The sequence below is a fragment of the Nuphar pumila genome, chromosome 15 (assembly GCF_984573655.1).
Source record: "Nuphar pumila chromosome 15, dmNupPumi1.hap1.1, whole genome shotgun sequence".
Lineage (NCBI taxonomy): Eukaryota > Viridiplantae > Streptophyta > Magnoliopsida > Nymphaeales > Nymphaeaceae > Nuphar > Nuphar pumila.
The window spans coordinates 81,678,919-81,701,539 of record NC_143263.1 but is presented as its reverse complement, the minus strand read 5'-3'; the positions used below and the strand labels follow the sequence as shown (position 1 = coordinate 81,701,539).

General features: G+C 37.7%; 1 protein-coding gene across 1 annotated transcript; it reads left to right on the top strand.

The window, feature by feature from the left end:
- Window positions 1-22,621, top strand: LOC149815771 (26S proteasome regulatory subunit 6A homolog). The gene is made up of 10 exons (XM_089989469.1): window positions 1-175; window positions 335-451; window positions 2,557-2,664; window positions 6,698-6,889; window positions 7,291-7,482; window positions 19,162-19,280; window positions 20,450-20,537; window positions 21,944-22,063; window positions 22,133-22,273; window positions 22,447-22,621. Exons 1-10 carry the CDS (start codon window positions 74-76, stop codon window positions 22,522-22,524), a joined length of 1,257 nt encoding a protein of 418 aa, XP_089845595.1. The 5' UTR covers window positions 1-73; the 3' UTR covers window positions 22,525-22,621.

Genomic DNA, 22,621 nt, shown 5'->3' with positions numbered 1-22,621 from the left:
TCTCTCTCTCTCTCTCTCTGAACTGAGCAAGAGCAAGGGAAGGGAAGAAAGAAGAAGAAGAGCAATAAAAGGAATGGCGGACAACTTCTTCGAGGACGACCAGTTGGCGTCAATGCCCATCGAAGACATCGTCAGGGCCTCCCGCCTCCTCGACAACGAGATCAGGATCCTCAAGGCAAGATCCCCCACCTACCCTCTCCTCTCTATTTATCTCTCTAGGTTGTGCCCACCAACCCTGGAACCTCAGATTGGGGGGTTTCCTTTTAGCTTTTTAGCATCGAGAGGGATCTCATTGTTTCTCCTCCTTCTTCTTCTTTTTGTGGGTGGTGTGAAGGATGAGGTTCAGAGGTCGAATCTCGAATGGGACAATCTCAAGGAGAAGATCAAGGAGAACCAGGAGAAGATCAAGCTCAACAAGCAACTCCCCTACTTGGTTGGAAACATCGTTGAGGTAACATATCGTTTCTTCTTCGGCCGATGCCTCTGTGATTTCTTTAAGGCTGAAGACTATCTCCTTTTTTTACGGATAGCGTGTGGGTTCTATTAGTTCCGATTCCAGGTATCCTCTTTCGGTGCGTTGTTGCTATTTTCCTTGTAAAGCTTTACCTTTTTTTTTCTTTTATGAAAATTGGGTTTCGCGGATTTGAGTTTGAGTGCTGTGCATTGGACTGTTGGGGTGACTTGATGCAATTTTTGAGAGGGGAAGCATACACTTGTAAATATTTGAGGAATGGTTGTTGAATGGAAATGCGAAAATCGAAAGTTGGAGTGGTGAAAGTGAGATTTGTATGTTGTTTATGGTGTATTAGGTCAGCATTGCTAAGGTAAATGTTGCTTTTGATCTGCAGCTTTTATCCATTGGTAGACGATTTCCCATTTTCATATCAAAATGTCTGGACTTCGATCTGTACATTCAATGAGTAATATTCTCGACTTCCTTTTATTCTTTTGGGGTATTAACAGTGTCATTATCACTAGGTCAATCTCACCTTCAAATGCATAAATTTGTCAGCAAAACAACTAATGAAATGTACAATGGAGCACTGTGCGGCTTACTGAACAAAGCATGGCCTGAGCCACCATGAAAGATTTTTTTGTCTGGATTAATTTGAATTTGAGATAAACTAGTATAACTCAGGTAGAAAGAGGACAATGAACCTTCCACCCTTATTCTTGTGAACAGTCATTTTGAGAGAATGGGTGAGTTTCGCTAGAAGTGGTTTAGAGGTACGGGCTTACCTTATGAAAGATAGGCCCTTCCCCTCATCATCACCACTGCCACTCTGACAGTTTTCCTTTTTCAGGAAAGCTGGTGGCTATCCCCTTGTGGAATTTGAACTCTAGGCATCTGTTGTCATTGTGACTTAAGAAATCCAGTGCCATTTTGCTGTGAAAAATGACAAATGTGTTGCCTTTTTATTAGTGGAAAAGGGAAGAGTTGGTAAGCTCACAGGAATGTCATGTTTTTTTTTTAAACATTAGAAGTTATTTCTAGCTTGCACCTTGGTGCATTTTTAGTACAAGGTCTTAGGAAACAAAAACTTTAGATGGATAAGTTTGAAATCATTGAATGAAGAAATTGGTGTGGAACTATTGTGCTGGAAATCATAGCTTCAATCCTTATTGACTTAATCTGACATTCTGACCACATAGATGTGTTCAACATGGTTTATTAACTTTATTTGCTAAGCATTAAACCTTGGATCATGTTGTTTCGATCTATACATATGATTATTTGAGTTGTGAAGTTTTAGTTCATTGTGAGCCGTTGATTTTTGAAGCCCTTGAAAAACCTACTTACATGTTAGATTCACATGAATAAAAAAATATTTTCTACTAAGAAAACCATGTCGATCACATCCATAAGGTCTGATTTACAAGAAAAAAACCACAAAAATTGAAAATAAGGTGATTTATACTCAATAGTTCTGTGCCTTCAATAGCACCACATATATATATATAAACCATCTCTCTCACTTGCAAGCTCATCGGTGTAAAAACCCTAGGTTCCCCTTGCCCACCAGGGCATAATTCCAACTTTGGCCTTGTGGCAAGGGACGCACGCTTGCGAGTTTTGAACCCATGACATCCATTCAGCTGTGATGTTCAAGAGTCACCCCTACAAGCTCACTCAATGATTTCAGCTATTCATAAATAATAATTAGAAATGCTTGCTTTGTGACATTTATCGACATTCACATGTAGAAAATGTGAAAGTGTAAAGATTGACCATGGTGCCGTAATGACACACACCGGCGCTTATAACGTTGTTAGTCAGATTACTGGATAGTTTTATTAGATGGATAATTCTGCAAGTTTTTGAATGGCCTAATTCATGAACCAGTAAATTCATTCCTGGCTTCTTGCTGACTGCATCATCACGTTGTCTGCCTTAGGCCCTGTTTGCTTCCTACATTGATTCATTAGATCTTATTAGCTTGTATCTTAGTTTTCATCTATTGTTTGGACATTTTTTCGTTTTGCACTAAAATATTTGCATTGTGATTAATTAGATGACCATCTGGAGAAGTTTCTTAAATGCTATTAGCTATGCAGATCCTAGAAATGAATCCTGAAGATGAGGCTGAAGAAGATGGCGCTATTGTTGATTTAGACTCCCAAAGAAAAGGGAAGTGTGTTGTTCTGAAAACATCTACACGTCAAGTAAGAGATCTTATTATTTATACTCATTACTGTTTGTTTTGCAATTGATATACCATGCTTTCTTTTTTTCTGAATTTTCATCCGTATACTGGGAGCAACATTTTGCTTTTGTTAATGTTATTATGTAATAAGGTTGTGTAAATCTCAAAGTTTAATTCCATCATGTAAAAACATGAATTATTTTTTTCCTTTATGACCACTGATACTATTTAGCCACTGTATAGAAGTTGTCAAACTTCATTATGTTGTTTTATGATTTCTGTATTGTCTGCATGTTTCATATTTGATCTTGGTCATATTCCCCGTTACTGTTGTCAGTGATTCCTTACTGATGTGATGTCTTGGAATATTCAAAAAAATATTTTAGGATAGGTTGGTAATTTCAAAATGAGGGTTTTGCAAAAAGTAGTTTTTTGAAATTGGGAAGATTAAGAAATACCATTTTTGTTCTTTTAAATTTATCTAATTATGAAAAATAATGATAGCAATAAAACTTTTTATAGAATCTTCTGAGAATATTGATAAATTTTGAAAATGCTAGGGATTTATGTGTCTATTTATTATCTCCATGATAATTTCAATCATAGTTACAATATTGTCAATATTTTGAAAATGTCATGATATTATTGGTTTTTTAGGTAATCTGATATCATCGGCAAAATATCGTGATACGAGGTTTTTGAACATTCATCTTATTTCTATACACCATAATCCTCTTTGTGTGTGTGTGTGTGTGTGTGTGTGTGTGTGAGAGAGAGAGAGAGAGAGAGAGAGAGAGAGAGAGAGAGAGAGAGAGAGAGAGAGAGAGACTTATCCTTACTCCTCTTCCTCCATTTTCTTTTTCTTCTTGGAGCGAGTTCCAAAAGACATAAGGAGGTACAAGACCGTTTATCTTCTTTCTCTCTATTTTCTTTTAAGAAAGAAGGAGGGGATAGGGGGTCGTGATCCCCTTTATCTTCTTTTAATAAAAGAAAGATGAACCCTTTTCTATCCTCTTCTCTAATAAAAGAAAGAGGGAAAGGGGTCTTACCCTCTTTTCTCCTCCCTTTTTAAGAAAAGAAAGAAAGAAAAGGAAGTGGTTTTCGATAACTTCCCTTATTTTCCTTTCTTTTTAATGAAAGATCCATCAGATATAGTTGGTGGGATGAGAGAAAAATCAAAAGCACCTCTCCCAACCAACTTTCAGTATGAATCCATCCTAACTGGATTCAGATTTACACACACACACACAAACACAAACACAATCACAAACACAAACACAAACACAATCACAAACACAAACACAAACACAAACACAAACACAAACACAAACACAAAAGCAAAATTATTACAAAGTTTTATTTCTTATATCTTTCATTATTTTTTAAATTTTCAGTATTCCAATATTTTTTGAGAAAATTACTTATTGAAAAAAAAACTTCGAGAAAAACCTTCGGTGAGAAATTGCTTTTAATGATACAGGTGATATGATTTCAACCTAATGGAATTATTGACCCTTGGCTTTTTCTTCTTGTCTTTCTTTTGACACATAGCGTATGCATGAGCTTGTATAGGTTATAGTGCAGTTCCCGTTGCACCTTTTGCAACTTCATGCTGTAAACAACACAAAATGCATGAATTTTTAAGTGTTTTTGGAAACAACACAGTCTAAAGCTTGGAGTAGTGATTATTGTGAAGAATGGATTTTCCATAAAGCAACTCAATTGAATGGAAATATTAGATGTATTGCTTAGATGTCCTTCATAGGGGATATAGATCTTAAGGGCTGATTCTTCATGAGGTCTCAATAAAATCTTCATGTCAAGTGTGGAGAGTTAGGACTTAGGCCCTTACTATAGGGTAATATTTGGCTAGATTCATGGCGTTGCACTCATTGGGAAAACATAAAGCAGTGGTTGCTATTGTATCAGTAAGTGGCTGCTGCATGATCAATTTATACATGTGTGAACTTTTGCTCTTATGTTTATATTCCTTCAAGTAGTTAGTTCTGACACTATGACAAGACTCTTTAGGTTGTGGGGGAGGGGTAGGACACACAACAAGCTGATCATCACCACTGGAGGAGTGAAAAATCTTTCTATTTTTAACAAACCCCATCACCAAGTGGTTCAGATGACAACCTTGGAGGATCTTGTATGAAACAAAATTGTTGATTCTATAGTCACATCCATAGTCACTTGTATCGTTGAAGACAATTTCTCATCAAGGTGTTTCTCTCAGGGCTCTTTTCAATAAGTAGTTTTTTAGGAAAAATATTGGAATACTAAAATCTTAAAACATATAAAAATAGTGAAACATATAAGAAATAAAGCTTTTGTATTAATTTTTCTTTGTGTGTGTGTGTCTGAAAGAGAGATCCAGTTAGGATGGGTCCATATTGAGAAGTTGGTTGGGGGGTGTTTTTGACTTTTCTTCCCTTGACCAACCCTCTCTGATGAATCTCTCATTAAAAAGAAAGGAAAATAAGAAGGGGAGTTACCAAAAGCCTCCTCCTTTTCTTTTCTTTTCTTTTTCCTTAAAAGAAGAGAAGAGGAAAGAGGGTATGATCCCTTTCCCTCTTTCTTTATTAGAAGAAGATAAGAGGAAAGGGTCTCTCTTTCTTTTTTTAGAAGAAGATAAGAGGAAAGGGATTACAACCCCCTTTCCCCTCTCTTTCATAAAAGAAGTGAAAGAGAAAAAGGGGGTCTTGTAGCCCCCTCTGTCTCTTGGAACTCGCTTCAAGAAGAAGAAGAAGAAGAAGAAGAACAAGAGAAGAAGGAAGAGTAGGAGGAAGACGAGTAAAGGTAAGCACTCCTCTCTCTCTCAAAAAAGAAAAAGAAAAAAGAATTATGATATATAAAAATAAGATAAATGGTTAAAAAAGTCATTAAAATATCACAATAATATTGTGATATTTATTTTTTGGCGATGTTTTGAAAAATTTTGTGATATTTTGCTGATATTATCGGCTTACCTAAAAAAACTGATAATATCGCAATATTTTCAAATTATAAGCGATATCATTGACTATGGTCATAACAGTCGGCTGTGCTTTGGGGCCTTCTTTCTTATTGGAATAAACTGTGGAATTATACTTGGGTTAGGGATCATATGTTGGTTGTGTGTTTACTACTGTTTGTGCAGCTAATGATCATAACAACAACTATTGGTCATTATAATCAGCCAAATTTCTAGAGTAGGGAGCTCTACAGAAATGTGTTGGTATTGCAGATGATGCATTTGTTAGGAGTTCTTAAGTCAACATGGTGCTACATGCGATGATGTTTATTGTTAGCAATAAGCTGCTAGTTGTTTTTTCCCACAATTTACTGGATGGCTTATGATACACGAGATGGTTGGGTTTTGTTTTCCTTTGATCTCTTGGAGCATAGTTGGTTATAGAAATGAAGATGGGGCAGATCACTTATGGCACAATTGGGGACTATAGGTTCTTTATTTTCTTAGAATTTCCTGCAGCAAGTTGACTTCAATTTAGCTTTTCTGGGTTCTGGTGGTTGGGGTGTTGCGACCTGATGAATGGTGTTCACATTGTTGGTGATGAACATTCTGCTGTTAATGGATGACATGATGCAGAAAACAGACTAAATATTCTTGTGCTTTTCTTGGGCACACACACACACACACCACACACACACACACACACACACACACATCAATGACTGCACATTGGCTGGCCTCCGGTTGGTAAAACCCTTGATGTCCCCCCTGCCCACTGGAGGGATTTTACCTTTGACTAAATTGTCTGCACTTATTAATAAATAGTTAATAACAACACTTTTTACAAAATGATAGACGGGATCCATAGTCAATTTTTTTCATGTGTTCTCAATAATTGATCTTTGGACTAATTGTTCTCATTGTTATTATTATCATCTTTTTCAGTTTGGCTTTGTATTTGCTGGTTGTTTTTGTGTGAATCTCATGGAACACTATCTATCTTTATGTGCTTTAAGTTTAGATTGCATTCATTAAAACTTATTTGAACTTCAATGCATTAATAAGAGCTTTTGTGTTCTATATTTTTATAACGCAGACAATCTTTCTTCCTGTGGTCGGACTTGTGGACCCTGATAAGCTAAAGCCTGGCGATTTAGTTGGGGTGAACAAAGATAGCTACCTGATATTGGACACTTTACCATCTGAATATGATTCTCGTGTGAAGGCCATGGAGGTGGATGAAAAACCAACAGAAGATTACAATGATATAGGAGGGCTCGAAAAGCAGGTGCAGCAATTTTAGTGAAAAGTTCCACTTAGGGTATGTTTGGTAACATCTCGTGAGATTCAGACTCATGCGAATGGGAGAATGGATCTCATTTGCAGAGCTAACCAAACATCAGATAATGAGCACGAGAAACAGAATGTGATTTGAAATCACATTTGGAGTGAATTTACTCGTACCTCATGATTTCAACCTTCTCATTTGGAATCATATGACTCCACATCACATGTGATTCCAGTCACATGAGATGCAACCAAACATACCCTTAATGTTGGTTTGTTTATTTTTAGTACTACTGCATGTTAAACTGCAGTACTTTTGCAATTTTAAAAATGCTTCATATAAAACTAAAATCTGCTTAATATTAGCTATGTTTAGTAGTGCTAACTGTGATACTTTTGCAGATCCAAGAACTTGTTGAAGCAATTGTGCTGCCTATGACTCACAAGGAAAGGTTTCAGAAATTAGGGGTTCGTCCACCTAAGGGAGTTCTGCTCTACGGACCTCCGGGGACTGGTAAAACGCTAATGGCACGTGCTTGTGCAGCTCAAACAAATGCTACTTTTCTTAAGCTAGCAGGTCCACAGCTAGTACAGGTAAAAGCGTTGAGGTTTTCCTTTTTCCATTTTAATTGTATGTGTGTGCGTGTGGTTTCTAAGTAATTTTAAAGGTCAGCTAATTGCCAAGTGTTTTGCTATTGGTTTTATTATTTTCAACCACTATTAGTATTTCATTTCAATGTTGTTATTCTCTAGTCATGCATTTGAATTGATTAGCTTCTCACTGAATGAAAAAACTAGTGCTGGTAGAACCCTGTTAAAATGTAAAACTGTACATATATGTATATATAATAATATTATATTATTATATATATATAAATACATTTTTAATTTCTTTCTTTTCTGTATTTTTTTTCCTTTATTTTTATTTTTTTGTCTTTATGTCATCTAGTTCAGTTTGAACTAGAATGACTGTTGCTAGTCAAGTCCTGTCCAGACTTGACTAGCAATAGAGCTGTTGGACTGACACATTCCAACAGCTCTAAATAGAGTTGTTGGACTGTGCCCAACAGCTCTATTGAGTCCTCTTTCAGCTGTGTATATAAAGGGGTGCAGCCCCTCTTGTATTTTACCCCAATGCTTCTTAAGCAATTGGTTTTTCATATCAATAAAGAATACATTTTTATTTTTATTTTGTTTCCAGTTATACCCTTTTTAAGGGTTGTGCTTTAGTGTCATTCTTGACACTTGCTCTTGTTAATCAAAGCACGTGTTTCGAAGATCCCCATTTCATTTCACTGGTATCAGAGCCGCGAAAGTACTAAATCTTGAGGAAAAGCTGCTTCGGTTTCCGTGCCCGTTTGCAAAAGTGTTCGCCACTTGAAGAGAAGTGTTTTATCACTTCATTGGAGAAGATTTCACATCTTGTTGTATTGTTTTTTTTTCTTTCTTTCTCATTTTCCTTCTTGTTTCTCTTCTATCCCTATTCTTTCTCTCCTTGTAATCGATGGATGACAATGATAAAGTCACCATCATGCCTATGAAACTAAGCGATACGAACTATGTAACATGGGCTTCAATCATGAAGCACCATATATGGGGAAAAGGCTTATGGGGGATTGTGGATGGTTCCGATTCGGAACCTAAGCTATCTCTTACTAAAAAGGAGGGAGATAAAGAGGTCCCTCTATCGGAAGAAGAGAAAATCAAGGCTATTGCCTCATACGAGAAGAAATGGAAAGAATGGAGAATATCTCATGCGAAGATAATGTCATGGCTTATCAATAGCGTTGACATTAAAAAATGCTCAAGTCTTGCCAAATTTGATCATGCCGATAAGGCATGGGAATACCTTAAGAATATGTATTCCCTTAAAGATATTGCACACGTGTGCAACCTCCAAGAAAAAGTTCGAATGATGACACAAGGAGACAAAACTATTCGTGAATATTACAATGGGTTGTCCGAACTTTGGGAAGAACTTTCCCTTTTAGAACCAAAGTGGCATTGTGCCGAAGACATCGAGCTTCGTCAGAAACAACTCGATGCTGAACATTTTTACCAGTTTATCACTGGATTAAGGCCGGAATTTGAAACCACTAAATCGGCCCTACTTCACCGGGGAAAAATTCCTTCTATTGTTGAAACTATTGAAGAGTTAACAATAGAAGAAAATCGTCTCCGGAAAGGTTCTTTAAAAATTGAAGATGATTCCGTTTTAGCCGTGTCTAGACCAGGGAATCATGTTCGATCATATAGGCCTCCTCACTTTAACCGACAAAATGGTGACTATGATAAGAAGAAAGTTATTTGTCATCACTGTCATGAACCGGGACACTACAGGCCACAATGTCCCAAACTTAAGGAGCTGAGAGAAAAAAGAGCTGCAATTGCTGGATCGGAGCCTAAAGATCAGGATGCACCAGTTTCCCTGTCCCAACTAATGGAGATTCTTCAGCCTCTCATCAAAGGTGCCTCTTCCTCATCTGAAGCTTCAACCGGCGCAGCAGCCTCATCTTTTTCTGATTTAGGTAAAATTTCTTGGCTTCTTGACTCTGGTGCATCTTTTCATATGACCCCAAATAATCAAAGTTTATCCAAATGTGTTAAAAATAAAACAAGTGTGTCAAAGGTCTTTACTGCTGATGGGACTTCTCTTGAAATAGAAGGAATAGGAAATTTTGAAAAAATTTATAAAACAAAAAATTTTTTTATTCCAGAAATTAGACATGTTCCCAAATTAAATTTAAATCTTTTATCTGTATCTCAAATTTCTGATTATAGGTGTAATATTTCTTTTTCTTCTCATGGTTGTTGGGTACAGGATCGCCAGTCAGGCAAGCTGATTGGGGAAGGCCATAGAGAAGGAGGACTCTATTACATGAATTTTTTGGAAATGCCGAAGAAAGCTTTTTGTTATAATATTCAAAAAATAGAGTTGGAACTGTGGCATAAGAGACTTGGTCACCCACATATAGCCAAAATCCAACATTTTCCAAATCTAGGAAAATTTTGTAACTCTGAATCATTTGATTGTAAAGATTGTATTCTCGGCAAAATGAAAAGATTACCATTTCAGAACAGAACCTTTTTCTCTTCAAGACCACTTGAATTAATACACTCGGATGTTTGGGGTCCTGCACCAGTAATTTCTAAAGGAGGATTTGTTTACTATGTTATTTTTGTCGATGATTTCTCCCGACATACGTGGATGTACTTTCTCAAACATAAGTCTGAAGTATTTTCATACTTTCAAACTTTTCATAATATGGTTAAAAACAAATTTCAAAATGATATTACTATTTTTCGCACAGATTCAGGGGGAGAGTTTTTATCCACAGATTTTCAAAATTATCTTAAATTGCATGGCATCACACATCAAAGATCTTGTCCTTATACACCTCAACAAAATGGACTGGCAGAACGAAAACATCACCATATTATAGAAACCACTAGAACTTTATTAATAGCAAATCAAGTCCCTAAAAACTTTTGGGCAGAAGCTGCCTTAACTGCCACCTATCTCATTAATAGGATGCCATCTTCTTCGTTACAAAATATCACTCCCATTGAAAAACTAATGAACATTTCTCCAGACTACTCTAGATTAAGAATATTTGGGTGCAAATGTTTCATATTTACTGACAAAAATGATAAACTTTCCCCTCGTGCGATTCCCTGTGCCTTTTTAGGATATGCTGAAAACCAGAAAGGTTATAGATGTTTTGACTTCAAAAATAATAAACTATATGTGTCTAGAAATGTTTCCTTTCTTGAAAAGGAGAGCTTCTTTGATTTTAGAAAATTAAAAGATGTCACTGAGTACTCCTTTTTGCTAGATCTAACATCAACATCTGATGAATATGACCTTGATTGTAACTTTGATGATGATCAAAGAATTATTGATCTTAATGTTGAAAATGAAGAAGTTCATAGAGATACTAGTATTCAATATTCCAGGCGACAAGAGTCTAATACTCCATGTGCACTTGAGAAATATTCTAACATTCCAACTAGACAATCATCCCGAATCTCGAGGCCTCTAGAAAAGTTTGTATCATACGAGTCTTTCTCACCCACATATAGGGCAGTTATTGCATTAATTCACTCATATGAAAAACCATCCACATATTTTCAAGCAAAAAATGATATCAAATGGATAGAAGCCATGAAAGCTGAATTAGATGCACTTGAAAAGGCTTCTACATGGAATATTCAAGATCTTCCTCCAGGGAAGAAAACTATAGGATGTCGATGGGTTTATAAAATTAAAATCAAGAGTGATGGTACTCTTGAAAGATATAAAGCCCGTTTAGTAGCCAAAGGTTATGCTCAAGAATATGGGATTGATTATGAAGAAACCTTTGCTCCGGTGGCTCGTATGACTACTGTCCGAACCTTAATTGCCTTAGCTTCTATCAAAAAATGGTCTATTTTTCAAATGGATGTCAAAAATGCTTTTTTAAATGGAAAGCTAGTTGAAGAAGTATATATGGAACCCCCTCCTGGTCTAAGTATTCCTAAGGGTAAAGCCCTTCGCTTAGAAAAAGCTCTTTATGGACTTAAACAAGCACCAAAAGCTTGGTATGATAGGTTTAGTCGTGTTATGATTGATATTGGTTTTCAATTCTGTTTAACTGACACTGCTTTGTTTATTAAGAATTCTGATGCAGGGATCATTGTGCTTCTTCTCTATGTGGATGATATGATCATCACCGGAAGCGATAAACAGGGAGTTAAAACAATCAAAACACTTCTTAAATCTCATTTTGAAATGACTGATTTGGGCTTGTTGAGATATTTTTTAGGCATTGAAGTTGCTTATTCTCCTAGAGGATATTTATTATCTCAGACTAAATTTGCTTTTGATATTGTTTTCAGGTCTGGTATTACTGATGATAAGAAAGTTGACACTCCAGAAGTTGTTAATGTTAAAATGAAGATTGATGATGGAGAACTTCTTGCAGACCCTACTCCTTACAGACAGCTTGTCGGGACACTTTCCTATCTATCCATTACCAGACCAGATATAGCACATGTTGTTCATACAGCAAGTCAATTTCAACATGCTCCTACTTCTGTTCATATGGGAGCAGTCATGCGTATTATCAGATACATCAAGTCCTCTCTTTCACGAGGACTTTTCTTATCTTCCTCCTCTTCTCTTGATTTAATTGCATATACTGATGCTGATTGGGGAGGTGATCCCAATAACAGACACTCAACCACTGGCTTTTGTGTCTTTTTAGGGGAATCATTAATCTCGTGGAGGTGTAAAAAGCAGCAGAAGGTATCTTTCTCATCCACCGAAGCTGAATACAGAGCCATGGCAACCACGACCATGGAAGTAGTTTGGCTCCGACGACTGCTTGCTGACATGGGAGTTGAAGCAACAAAGGCTTCACAAATGTGTTGTGACAACAAAAGTGCGATCTACATTGCCAGCAACAGAACATTCCACGAACGCACCAAACACATCGAAATGGATTGTCACTACGTCAGAGAGGAATATCTACACGGGATAATTGATCTGCCATATGTCACTTCAGAATATCAGTTAGCAGACTTCTTTACAAAGCCTCTCGCTGCTCCCCGATTTCACTTTCTCTTAGACAAACTTTCGCTCATTGTACCGTAAGTTTGAGGGGGAGTGTTAAAATGTAAAACTGTACATATATGTATATATAATAATATTATATTATTATATATATATAAATACATTTTTAATTTCTTTCTTTTCTGTATTTTTTTTCCTTTATTTTTATTTTTTTGTCTTTATGTCATCTAGTTCAGTTTGAACTAGAATGACTGTTGCTAGTCAAGTCCTGTCCAGACTTGACTAGCAATAGAGCTGTTGGACTGACTCAGTCCAACAGCTCTTAATAGAGCTGTTGGACTGGCACATTCCAACAGCTCTAAATAGAGTTGTTGGACTGTGCCCAACAGCTCTATTGAGTCCTCTTTCAGCTGTGTATATAAAGGGGTGCAGCCCCTCTTGTATTTTACCCCAATGCTTCTTAAGCAATTGGTTTTTCATATCAATAAAGAATACATTTTTATTTTTATTTTGTTTCCAGTTATACCCTTTTTAAGGGTTGTGCTTTAGTGTCATTCTTGACACTTGCTCTTGTTAATCAAAGCACGTGTTTCGAAGATCCCCATTTCATTTCAAACCCAACACCCTAGCTAGAAGAAAAAGTGCAATTATCATTATTGTTGGTCATCATCATATTTTATGCGTGTTCCTCTTCCACGGGGATGCTTATGGGTGTAGAAAAATTTGGTGTAAGCACCACTATTAGTATTTCATTTCAATGTTGTTATTCTCTAGTCATTCATTTAAATTGATTAGCTTCTCACTGAATGAAAAAACTAGTGCTGGTAGAACCCAACACCCTAGCTAGAAGAAAAGTGCAATTATCATTATTGTTGGTCATCATCATATTTTATGCTGGTGGTGGTGTTGTTCCTCTTCCACGGGGATGCTTATGGGTATAGAAAAATTTGGTGTAAGCATCACTAATCAACTGGGTCTGTTTGTGGACCCGTGTCTCACCTAGGCCCTCATTATTATACATGTACTTTTTAAATATTGCTGTCAGACTTAGGCCCTATTAAACTTAGGGATAATTTACTTAGAGCTCATTGGTTGTGCCCCTGTTGGAGTCACATCTGACTGATGCTGTTGCTATTTTTTATTCTTAATATTTTAATGTTATATTCCAGGCTTTTGGCCTAAATTTTGACCGTGCTTGGTTTGAGAACAGAGTGAATTTAAACTTGTTAATGTACTTTTTGAAATTTTATAAGTCTTACATTTTTTACTTTGGAACTTGAAATAACCAGTCTTTTCTCCAGTTACCATGAGGTTTCTTGAGCTAGCAACTGTTCCCTGCTTTCCACCCTCTGACAACAATTGCCGCATACATTCTCTGTGTGTGTGTGTGTGTGTGTGTGTGTGTGTGTGTGGTATCTTGATTAGCATTGTTAAAACAAAAACACACCTTAAGTTTCAAATAATGTGTCTTGCCTCAAGGTTTTTGCCTTTAGGTGAGGCCATATAATGCAAAGCTAAGCCTAAAAGTCATCTGTGATATTTACATATACAATATTGAGATTGGACCTAAATATTTACACATAAAATATTCTAAGTGATAGAAAGTTGTTAACAACTCTCCTTAATAAAGTATGCTCCCCCATGAAACTAGGCGCAGGCATCTTTTTAGCAAGGGAAAAGTTGTCAAATAAAGAGAGAGACGGCACCTTGTTGACAGGAGGTAGGAGTAAGCATGAGAGGTTGGGTTAAATTGTGGTTACAGATAGAGGGTTTGTTTTTCCTATGTCACGTAGACTTGGCTAAGCACTCCTCGCACCCGCGTCGACGTGACACTGGTGCGGGTGCGGCACCCGGTACGGTGTGGTGTGGGACTCGCTGCACGGGGTGTTGTGATCTCACTTTGTGCAACTAAATTCAGGAACCCGATGCTCTTGCGCACAAATGATCCTATGGCTGAATCATCATCACATCAACTACGAACTTTAGAAATGTTGATCGATATAGCTCCTCCTATGGACAGCAGCTCGAACACATGTCGAACAGCAAAAGCAAAAGAATTCAGTCATGTGCACACAACAGAAATTAGGGAAAAGCACAGTCGTGAATGCACTTAGCTCAAAGTACGTTTAACAACGGATCTTAGTTGCAATGGCTCAGCAACACGTTGGAAATGCGTGATCAGTCCAACAAGATCGTCTGATCAGATTCATTCACGCACAGCAACAGCACTCACGATCCAAGCATTGCAAAAATACAATGTCTAATATTAACGTCTGAATAGAATGTCAAAAGCAAATCCACAAGTTAATGCACTTAACTACGGGCTATCGAGACAATCCGGAGCTGTGGATGCTCCTTAAGATCATCTAAAGTTTGTGTGTGCACAAGCACACTGATTTCGTTGAGTCTGATCTGCAACTCACGATCTCCTTTATTCGATCATCGACTTGAGAGATACAGCAACTGAATCAGCGTCATTTGAACCTTCATTCAGCATCAACGCACAGTCTGATGTTTTCCGCAAATGAGGCTTCATCTTCTACACGAGATGATCTCCTCAGGTTCAGATCTGAAGGCGTTTGTTCAGGAGGATCGGATGGAGTCTTCTCCTTAGAGATTTCTCCTCAGCCGACCTTGATCTTCACTGCAGCATTTGAATCTGCAGTCAGGCTCCAAATGGAGTGTAGAAATGGTGAAAGGCTATGTCACATAGGTGTGGGTGTGGCAATGCGGCACTTTAAACAAACTTGGGTGCGGGTATATATATATATATATATATATATATATATATATATATATTCAAATATAGAAGGAGTTTGGGTCTAAATCAAACATGGATATAGATTCAGACTCAAACCCCACTTTTCTCTCTCTTATTAACCCCACCTAGGGGTGTCATAGGGTCGGGTTTTGTTTGGACCTGGGTGGAACCAAACTTAGACCAGATTTTTGAGTGTGGTATTGAATCCGGATCCGGGTCTAATCGGATCTACCATAAGAGAAACCATACCCGGACTCGATAAGAACTACATGAACCAAACGCAGTCCATACCCGATAAAATAATATTTTTTTTATCATTTTTACATTGAAAATTTGCGGGTCTTAATCGAAACTCGGATTGGGTCCGGGTCTGGTACAAAATTTTACAAACTATACCCGGGTCCATGTATTAATCGGACATTTGGGTCTAGACCCAGGTCTTAATCGGGTCTTCTTATTTGTCACCATACCCGGACCCTATAGGGTTTGGTCTAGGTCTGGGTCGGGTCCAGGTAAACCCAACCCATTGACACCCCTATTTATCACCCCACTGCTTCTCTCCCCCTCTCTTCGTAACCCCCACTCCCATCTCTCTCTCTCTCTCTAACCTCTCTCTCCTTCTCTTCGTAACCCCCACGTCTCTCTCTCTCTCTAACCTTACCCCACCGCCTCTCTCTCCTCTTCGTAACCCCCACATCTCTCTCTCTCTTTGTAACCCTCACCCACCGCCCCTCTCTTCTTCTCTCTCTCTTTGTAACCCTCACCCCCACCACCATCTCCCTCTCTGCGAGTAAGAGAAGAAGAAGGTATCTCTCTCTCCGTTCGTTCCTCTTTTTCTTCTCTTTGTCTTTGTCTCTCTCTTCTTCTTCTTCTCCTCCTCCCTGCCTTTCACCAACATAAAAAAGAAAGTAAAAAATGGGGTGATTTTTCTTTTTTAAATTTGAACAGAAATGACCTTAGGTGCAGGTTGATCGCACCCAAGATTTTTTTACCACATCTGGTGCGGCACCCGCGTTACGTCACGGTGACGAGGGTGCGGCGACCTATTAGCCGAGTCCTTGTGACATAGGTGAAAGGTGAGAAAAGTGAAGAGGAAATCTCCCTAAGGAGCATGACTGCTCCCTAGAAAGTTGATTCCTCAATTGAGGAAATTCTCTAAAATCAAGAATTCTATTCTCATTGATCTCCAAAAGCAAAGTTACAAAAGTTCAGCTATAGGGATCTATTTATAGCAACAAACTAGCTTTCCTTGGAAGCCTCCCTCCTGCCACGGTGGCTGCTTTAGTGGTCCAGGTCCAGCTGGCTTGTTGACCGTTTGACTCTTTTGGGACCTCGTGGGCTGAGCTGGAGGACACTCTGCTCGAGTTCTCAAAACACGCTCCTTGATTGGCTTGGGCTGCGTGCCTGCTTGGGATGCTCGTGTTGTCTCATGTGCATGTGCTGACCTGCCTTGGGCTAACGTCTCCAACACGTGAGTGGGCGTGCCTGACGAGATGCTACAGTGGGTTCATGTCTTAGGTGCTCGTGGCATAGACGAGGTGCAACACCGGATGCAATCAAACTTTTTGGGTGCGTGGTCAACCGCACCCAAACTCAAAACTGTCTGAAACTGGACTCGTTCAGCGTTGACCGAGTCCAATTTCAGACTTTCAAGTTAAAAAAGAAAATAAAAGAAAAAGAAGATGAAGAAAAGAGGGGAAGGGTTCAGCCCCTTCCTCCATAACTCCATTTTACCTTCAAGAACGTACCTCTCTCCTCCTGCATCCATTTTAGCAAGCCCTACCTTCAAGTACGCACCTCTCTTCCTCTCAATTTCTTCTCTTTCTTGCTCTCTTCTTGTTCTGCCTCTATTTCTTCTTCCTTTCCTACTCCCTTTTGCTTCTCTTTTTTGCCCCCTCCTCCATCTCTTATTCCTGTGTTGCATACACATCGAGGCTCTCATTCTCTCCCTTTTTCCCCTTTTTCTCTCTCCTTTCCCCTTTTTCTTATTTTTTTATAGTTTTACAACACCTGGCGCAAGCAAGCAGCAGCCTGGTGTTAACTGGGTCAGACTCATGTCTGATGGATCTGTTTAGACCCAAGTCTGATTCAGACTTGGGTCAAAGCAACCCAGATCTTAATTGGACCTGGACCTATTCTGACTCAAATCAGACTCAGTCTTGCGTCAAAGCAGACCTTGGTCTAAATTGGACCTAGGTTTGTTGGGTTTGCTTTGACTCAGTTGGATTCAGACCTGGGTCAAAGTAAACCCAAGTTTGAATCAATCTGGGTATACAGAGTCAGGTCTGTCCGAGATATTATATATATACCCTCCCGCACCCCGCACCCAAGTTTTTTTAAAGTGCCGCACTCGCACCTATGTGACATAGGTTTTTTCTAGTTAAGGAGAGTCTAAAACTATAAAATTTTTACAGTTAAAATCATGAGAAAAAAAAAACATTTTTTTTTCATTCATATCTCTTGTTAGGCTTTCATGTCTCATGAAATATGTTAATTCTTAGTTTTGAGTGCTTAGGTTTCAATTTTCTATATAAATCACCAATTCATGAGATCATCAATTGTTAATAAGACTCTGTTTGGGAGCATGTTACCAGAGTATTTGTGGACGGTTATCTGATGTGGCACTCATCTCACGGATTTGGCTGCCGTTTGGGAGAAGGAGTTGGAGGGAGTCGACATTTTAGGCTGGGAAACAGCCTACTCCAACTCCTTCAAATTACCCATTTGAACTCCTCTTAGAAAAAAGAGGTATTTGCAACTCCTTGAATCACAAGGATTTCGGTGGGTTCCTAAATTTCTGATGGTTCAAAATTTTTATCCCATTTACCTCAGTAAATCTTATATTCACTATTTTACCTCAATAAACAATAGGATTTTACCTGAGTAAATCCTAATTTTTATGTTATTTACATTATATATATATACATATATATATATACATATATATATATATACAGGATGAGCTAAGGCCTAATTTATAGGCTTTAGCCCAGCCCAAATACCATGCTACGGGTTCCCAAACATGGTGAGGAATCAGGAGTAGTTACAAGTCTGAATCCTTGAAGGAGTTGTTTATGCTTCCAAACAAAAGAGAGAGTCCACAACTCCTTCCAAATCCATTTCCCTTGAATTCCGGTAGTTCTACTCTCCTCGACTCCTTGCAACTCCCTCCAACCGGGTTCCCAAACAGAGGGTAAGATTTATTGGGTACTCCATGATTCCTATTTTCCTCTACATAGCTGGAAATTTGCCTGATTTTTTTCTTTTCTCTAGGTTTCTTGTTGAATTTGCTTTTCAGGAGTTTGGGTTATTTTTTATTTTATTCCAGGCATCGGATCCAATTGGACTAGTAATTATTCTAAAATGTACATTTTGTAATAAAAAATAAAGATTCAAGCAACTATTAATATTTTAATAGAACAATATATTTATATTTTTCTCTGACTTAAATAAAATGATATAAAAGATTATTCTGTTATTAGTTTTTTTGTGCCAAAAACATCCAAACCCCTAAAGTTCTCTGAATTCCTTGCAACATAAGAAATTAAAAAAATTGTTTGATATCATCTTTGGTTTTGTTTCAGGACTATGCTGAGCATGGTATGCCAGATTAAGTTGCACTAACTATTCCACTTGGTTCCTGAAGGCCATGATTTCTGAATTCTTCTTCACATGGTTTTTGGTCTAGTTTCTTCTGAGAATGCCTTTCACTGAATAGTGGAGCAAAATAGGTTATCGGAAAGCTGAATATGCATTGCAGGGATTTTACATCTATCAGTTACATACTTTTTATTGTTTTTGCAACTCTTGAAAAATATCTTTGATTGTTCGATATGACCTTGGCTTCTATTTAATTCTGAAGTGTTTATGTTGAATATTGGATCTATATTTGTATCAACATTTATAGATCTCTATGAATTGAAATATGACCACTAAATGGAAATATGAACCTATTCAGATGTTTATTGGAGATGGAGCGAAGCTTGTGCGTGATGCATTTCAGCTTGCAAAAGAAAAGTCTCCCTGTATTATATTCATAGATGAAATTGATGCCATTGGAACAAAAAGATTTGACAGGTATGCAAAGTCAACCTCTCCAAGAAAGAAAAAGGAAAAAGAAAAACGGATATGCTGTTTGAGTTATACTTGCATCTAATCATGCTCATCTAAAAAAGAAAAATATTTTTTCCCAATTCCTGAATGCTGTTATTTGGGGCCTTGCATCTTATTGTGAAGTATATAATTTCTGATATGTTTTTGCATGGCTACCTGCCCTTAGAATGATTTTTTTTGGTTGGCATTAGGTGTTCAGTGGCAAAGAGGCATTTGTTTATTTAGATTTTTATGTAGTTTATTAATAAGTGTGATTCTTTATGTATTGTTTCATACTATAAATTAATAGGGTTGGACCCTATTATACCTATATTGATCTTCTATAGGCTTCAGGCTTGTATTTGTATTCTGTAAATAAACCGTTGTTAATTGCACATTTTGTTTGTAAAATTCTAGTGTTTAATGGCCTCAACGGATTCATAGGACCGTAAACTATCTCTATTCTTAGCTTCTTTCATATCAATTCTGTTGTGAGAGAGGAGTCCCTCAGAGGGCTCGTGAGTGGTGAAAGTCACATCTATAAATTTTGTTGTACTACCCACCTAGTGCAACTTACCCAGACAAGCAGCTCTGTATATAGTAACTGGTTTTTATGGCCAGTTATTTAAAATTTATCATGGACTTTTTTGTTAGGTTACAAGCATTTAAGGTCTCTTCATTTTTATTCTTTGGACTGTTTATAAAATTCTAGTGTTTAATGGCCTCGACGGATTCATAGGACAGTTAAACTATTTCTCTTAGCTTCTTGCATATTAATTCTGTTCTGTGAGAGGAGTCCCTCAGAGGGCTCGTGAGTGGTGAAAGTCACATCTATAAATTTTGTTGTACTGCCGACCTAGTGCAACTTACCCAGACAAGTAGCTCTGTAGGATAGTAACAGGTGTTTATGGCCAGTTATTTAAAATTTATTTTGGACTTGTTAGGTTACAAGCATTTAGGGTTTCTTCATTTTTATTCTTTGGACTGTTCGGAAATTGGATACCTTATTTGGGTTCCATCAAGTATGCTTATTCATAACTTACAATTGGTGGAGTTAGCAAGCACATTGATAATTCTATTGTTGTTTAAAAACCTGCTACTTTGTTAGTAAAGCAGTAAATCTTTTGATTCTGACCATACATTTTTTATTACAGTGAAGTAAGTGGGGACAGAGAAGTGCAGCGGACCATGTTAGAGTTATTAAATCAACTTGACGGTTTTAGCAGTGATGATCGTATAAAGGTAAAGAACAGTTTATGTTGGATATATCTTTTTTTTATATATATCTTTTCTTTTACCTAACACGTGCCAATTTGATTTTCCATGCCGTATGTCATGTTTCCCCGTTTCTTAATCTGATAGTAACAGCATGTCTTTGCATCATGACCTCTGAGTTATGGCAGCTGTATTGCATGACTGTCCTTTTTCTCTCATATTTTGTCCCATAAGGAATCTTCAGAATCTTTTGCCACAACTAGATTCCTTCCCATGAAACTGTTTCAAAATTGGCAGCCTTCATTTGTATGCATAGTTAAACCCATGAATGATGCTGACAGTTACCTTCCTTGATATTATCAGCAAAAGAAACAAAAGGAGAAGAAAACAAAGGGAGAAACATATTGGAAATGTATTATTGATTTTTGGAATGCAGTCATGAATAGCATTTCAAGGGAACCTGTTGTTGGGCCATCCAAATTATCTGGCTGAATTTCTCATGTTTCATTATGTTTCTATGGAGATATGTGTTGGCCCACTTGGCTTTTAGTTTTAGAAGTTTTTTAGACTGTCGCATGATCGCATCTATTAGATAGGTAGTCAAAAGCACTAGTGCCCAGGCCCCTAAAAGGCCTAATTTGCACCTAGGCAGGACTAGTCTTCTGACTGAAGACCCAGCACACACACATGTATACATACAAACATACTTATATTTATATTTATGTATTCAGCACAGCTTATGTCACCTGGGTACGGGTATGGAGCATACGACACGCAATTCCAAAAAATGTGGGTACGGGGACATGGCTATATATATATATATCACATAAATACAAAATAAATTCAAAATAAATTGAATATCATCTGAATATATATGCTATATGTAAAATATATATTATATACTGAAATATAAAGTTATAAATTGAAATTGTAATTATAAATTATAAATTGAATACAAACTTGTATGTACGGAGGGTAAAATGTCATGGACAGGTGTTGACCTGTGTCGACACGGGTACAAAGGAAAAAATGGAGTGTCCTGGTACCATAGAGCACAGCAAATATTTGGAACAAAGTATACAAATAAACAAATAACAGTTACACATAAGCAGGCCCGCGTGCACACACACAAATCTTTGGTACCATTGAGGGTGCCATACTCTAGCAAAAAGCCATGGTTGCCAGTATTATTTAGGGGTGTTTGGGTCCTGCGGAAGCAAGTACTTTTTTTTCTTGGGGCCCCACTGTCAATGTAAACATAAGGGGATGGGCCCCGGTGGATTTCAAATCTGAGACCCGTTGGACTCTGACCAGCTATTATTTGACCTGAGCTATGGTTTTATACGTCTTTTTTTTTTACAGTTTGTATGTTGTAGGGTAGTTGGTCTTGTATACTGACCATTGCGTGTTGCATCAATTATTTTGGCAAGCAGGTCATAGCAGCTACTAACAGAGCAGACATTCTTGATCCTGCTCTCATGCGTTCAGGCCGTCTGGATCGTAAAATTGAGTTCCCACACCCATCTGAAGAAGCTAGGGCCCGAATCTTGCAGGTGAATCCTGATACTTTTTTTTGTTGGTCGTGATGCGTAATGTCACTAAAAAAACTCCATTTGCAATAGATCCACTCAAGGAAAATGAACATTCATCCGGATGTCAATTTTGAGGAGCTAGCACGCTCAACTGATGATTTCAATGGGGCTCAACTCAAAGCTGTGTGTGTGGAGGCTGGCATGTTGGCTCTACGTCGCGATGCAACTGAGGTTCTGCCTTTTTCTCAAATTTCTGAAGTGAACTGCATATGATCTTGCCATCTACTATTTACTTTAAGGGCTGTGTCGGTCATATAATATTGCTCTAAAACAATGCAATTTCTTCTTCTTCCCGGTATTTCCCCGTTGTGGTGTTCCTTATATGACGTTTTTCCTGTACTCAGGTTAACCATGAAGATTTCAACGAAGGGATCATCCAAGTTCAAGCAAAGAAGAAGTCAAGCTTGAATTATTATGCTTAATTGTTTCAACTTTTTGTAGAGAACTTGGAATTTGGTGTAAAGGTCAGGCCTTAATTATGAGCATGAGCTGCCTGTGTTGGCCTGTACACTAAAAGAA

Excerpts from the sequence above, each read along its gene's own strand:
- LOC149815771 (XM_089989469.1), top strand. The coding sequence starts at position 74 with ATGGCGGACAACTTCTTCGAGGACGACCAGTTGGCGTCAATGCCCATC. Across the intron at positions 6,890-7,290 it reads TAGGAGGGCTCGAAAAGCAG|ATCCAAGAACTTGTTGAAGC; the intron begins GTGCAGCAATTT and ends ATACTTTTGCAG. Across the intron at positions 22,064-22,132 it reads CTAGGGCCCGAATCTTGCAG|ATCCACTCAAGGAAAATGAA; the intron begins GTGAATCCTGAT and ends CATTTGCAATAG.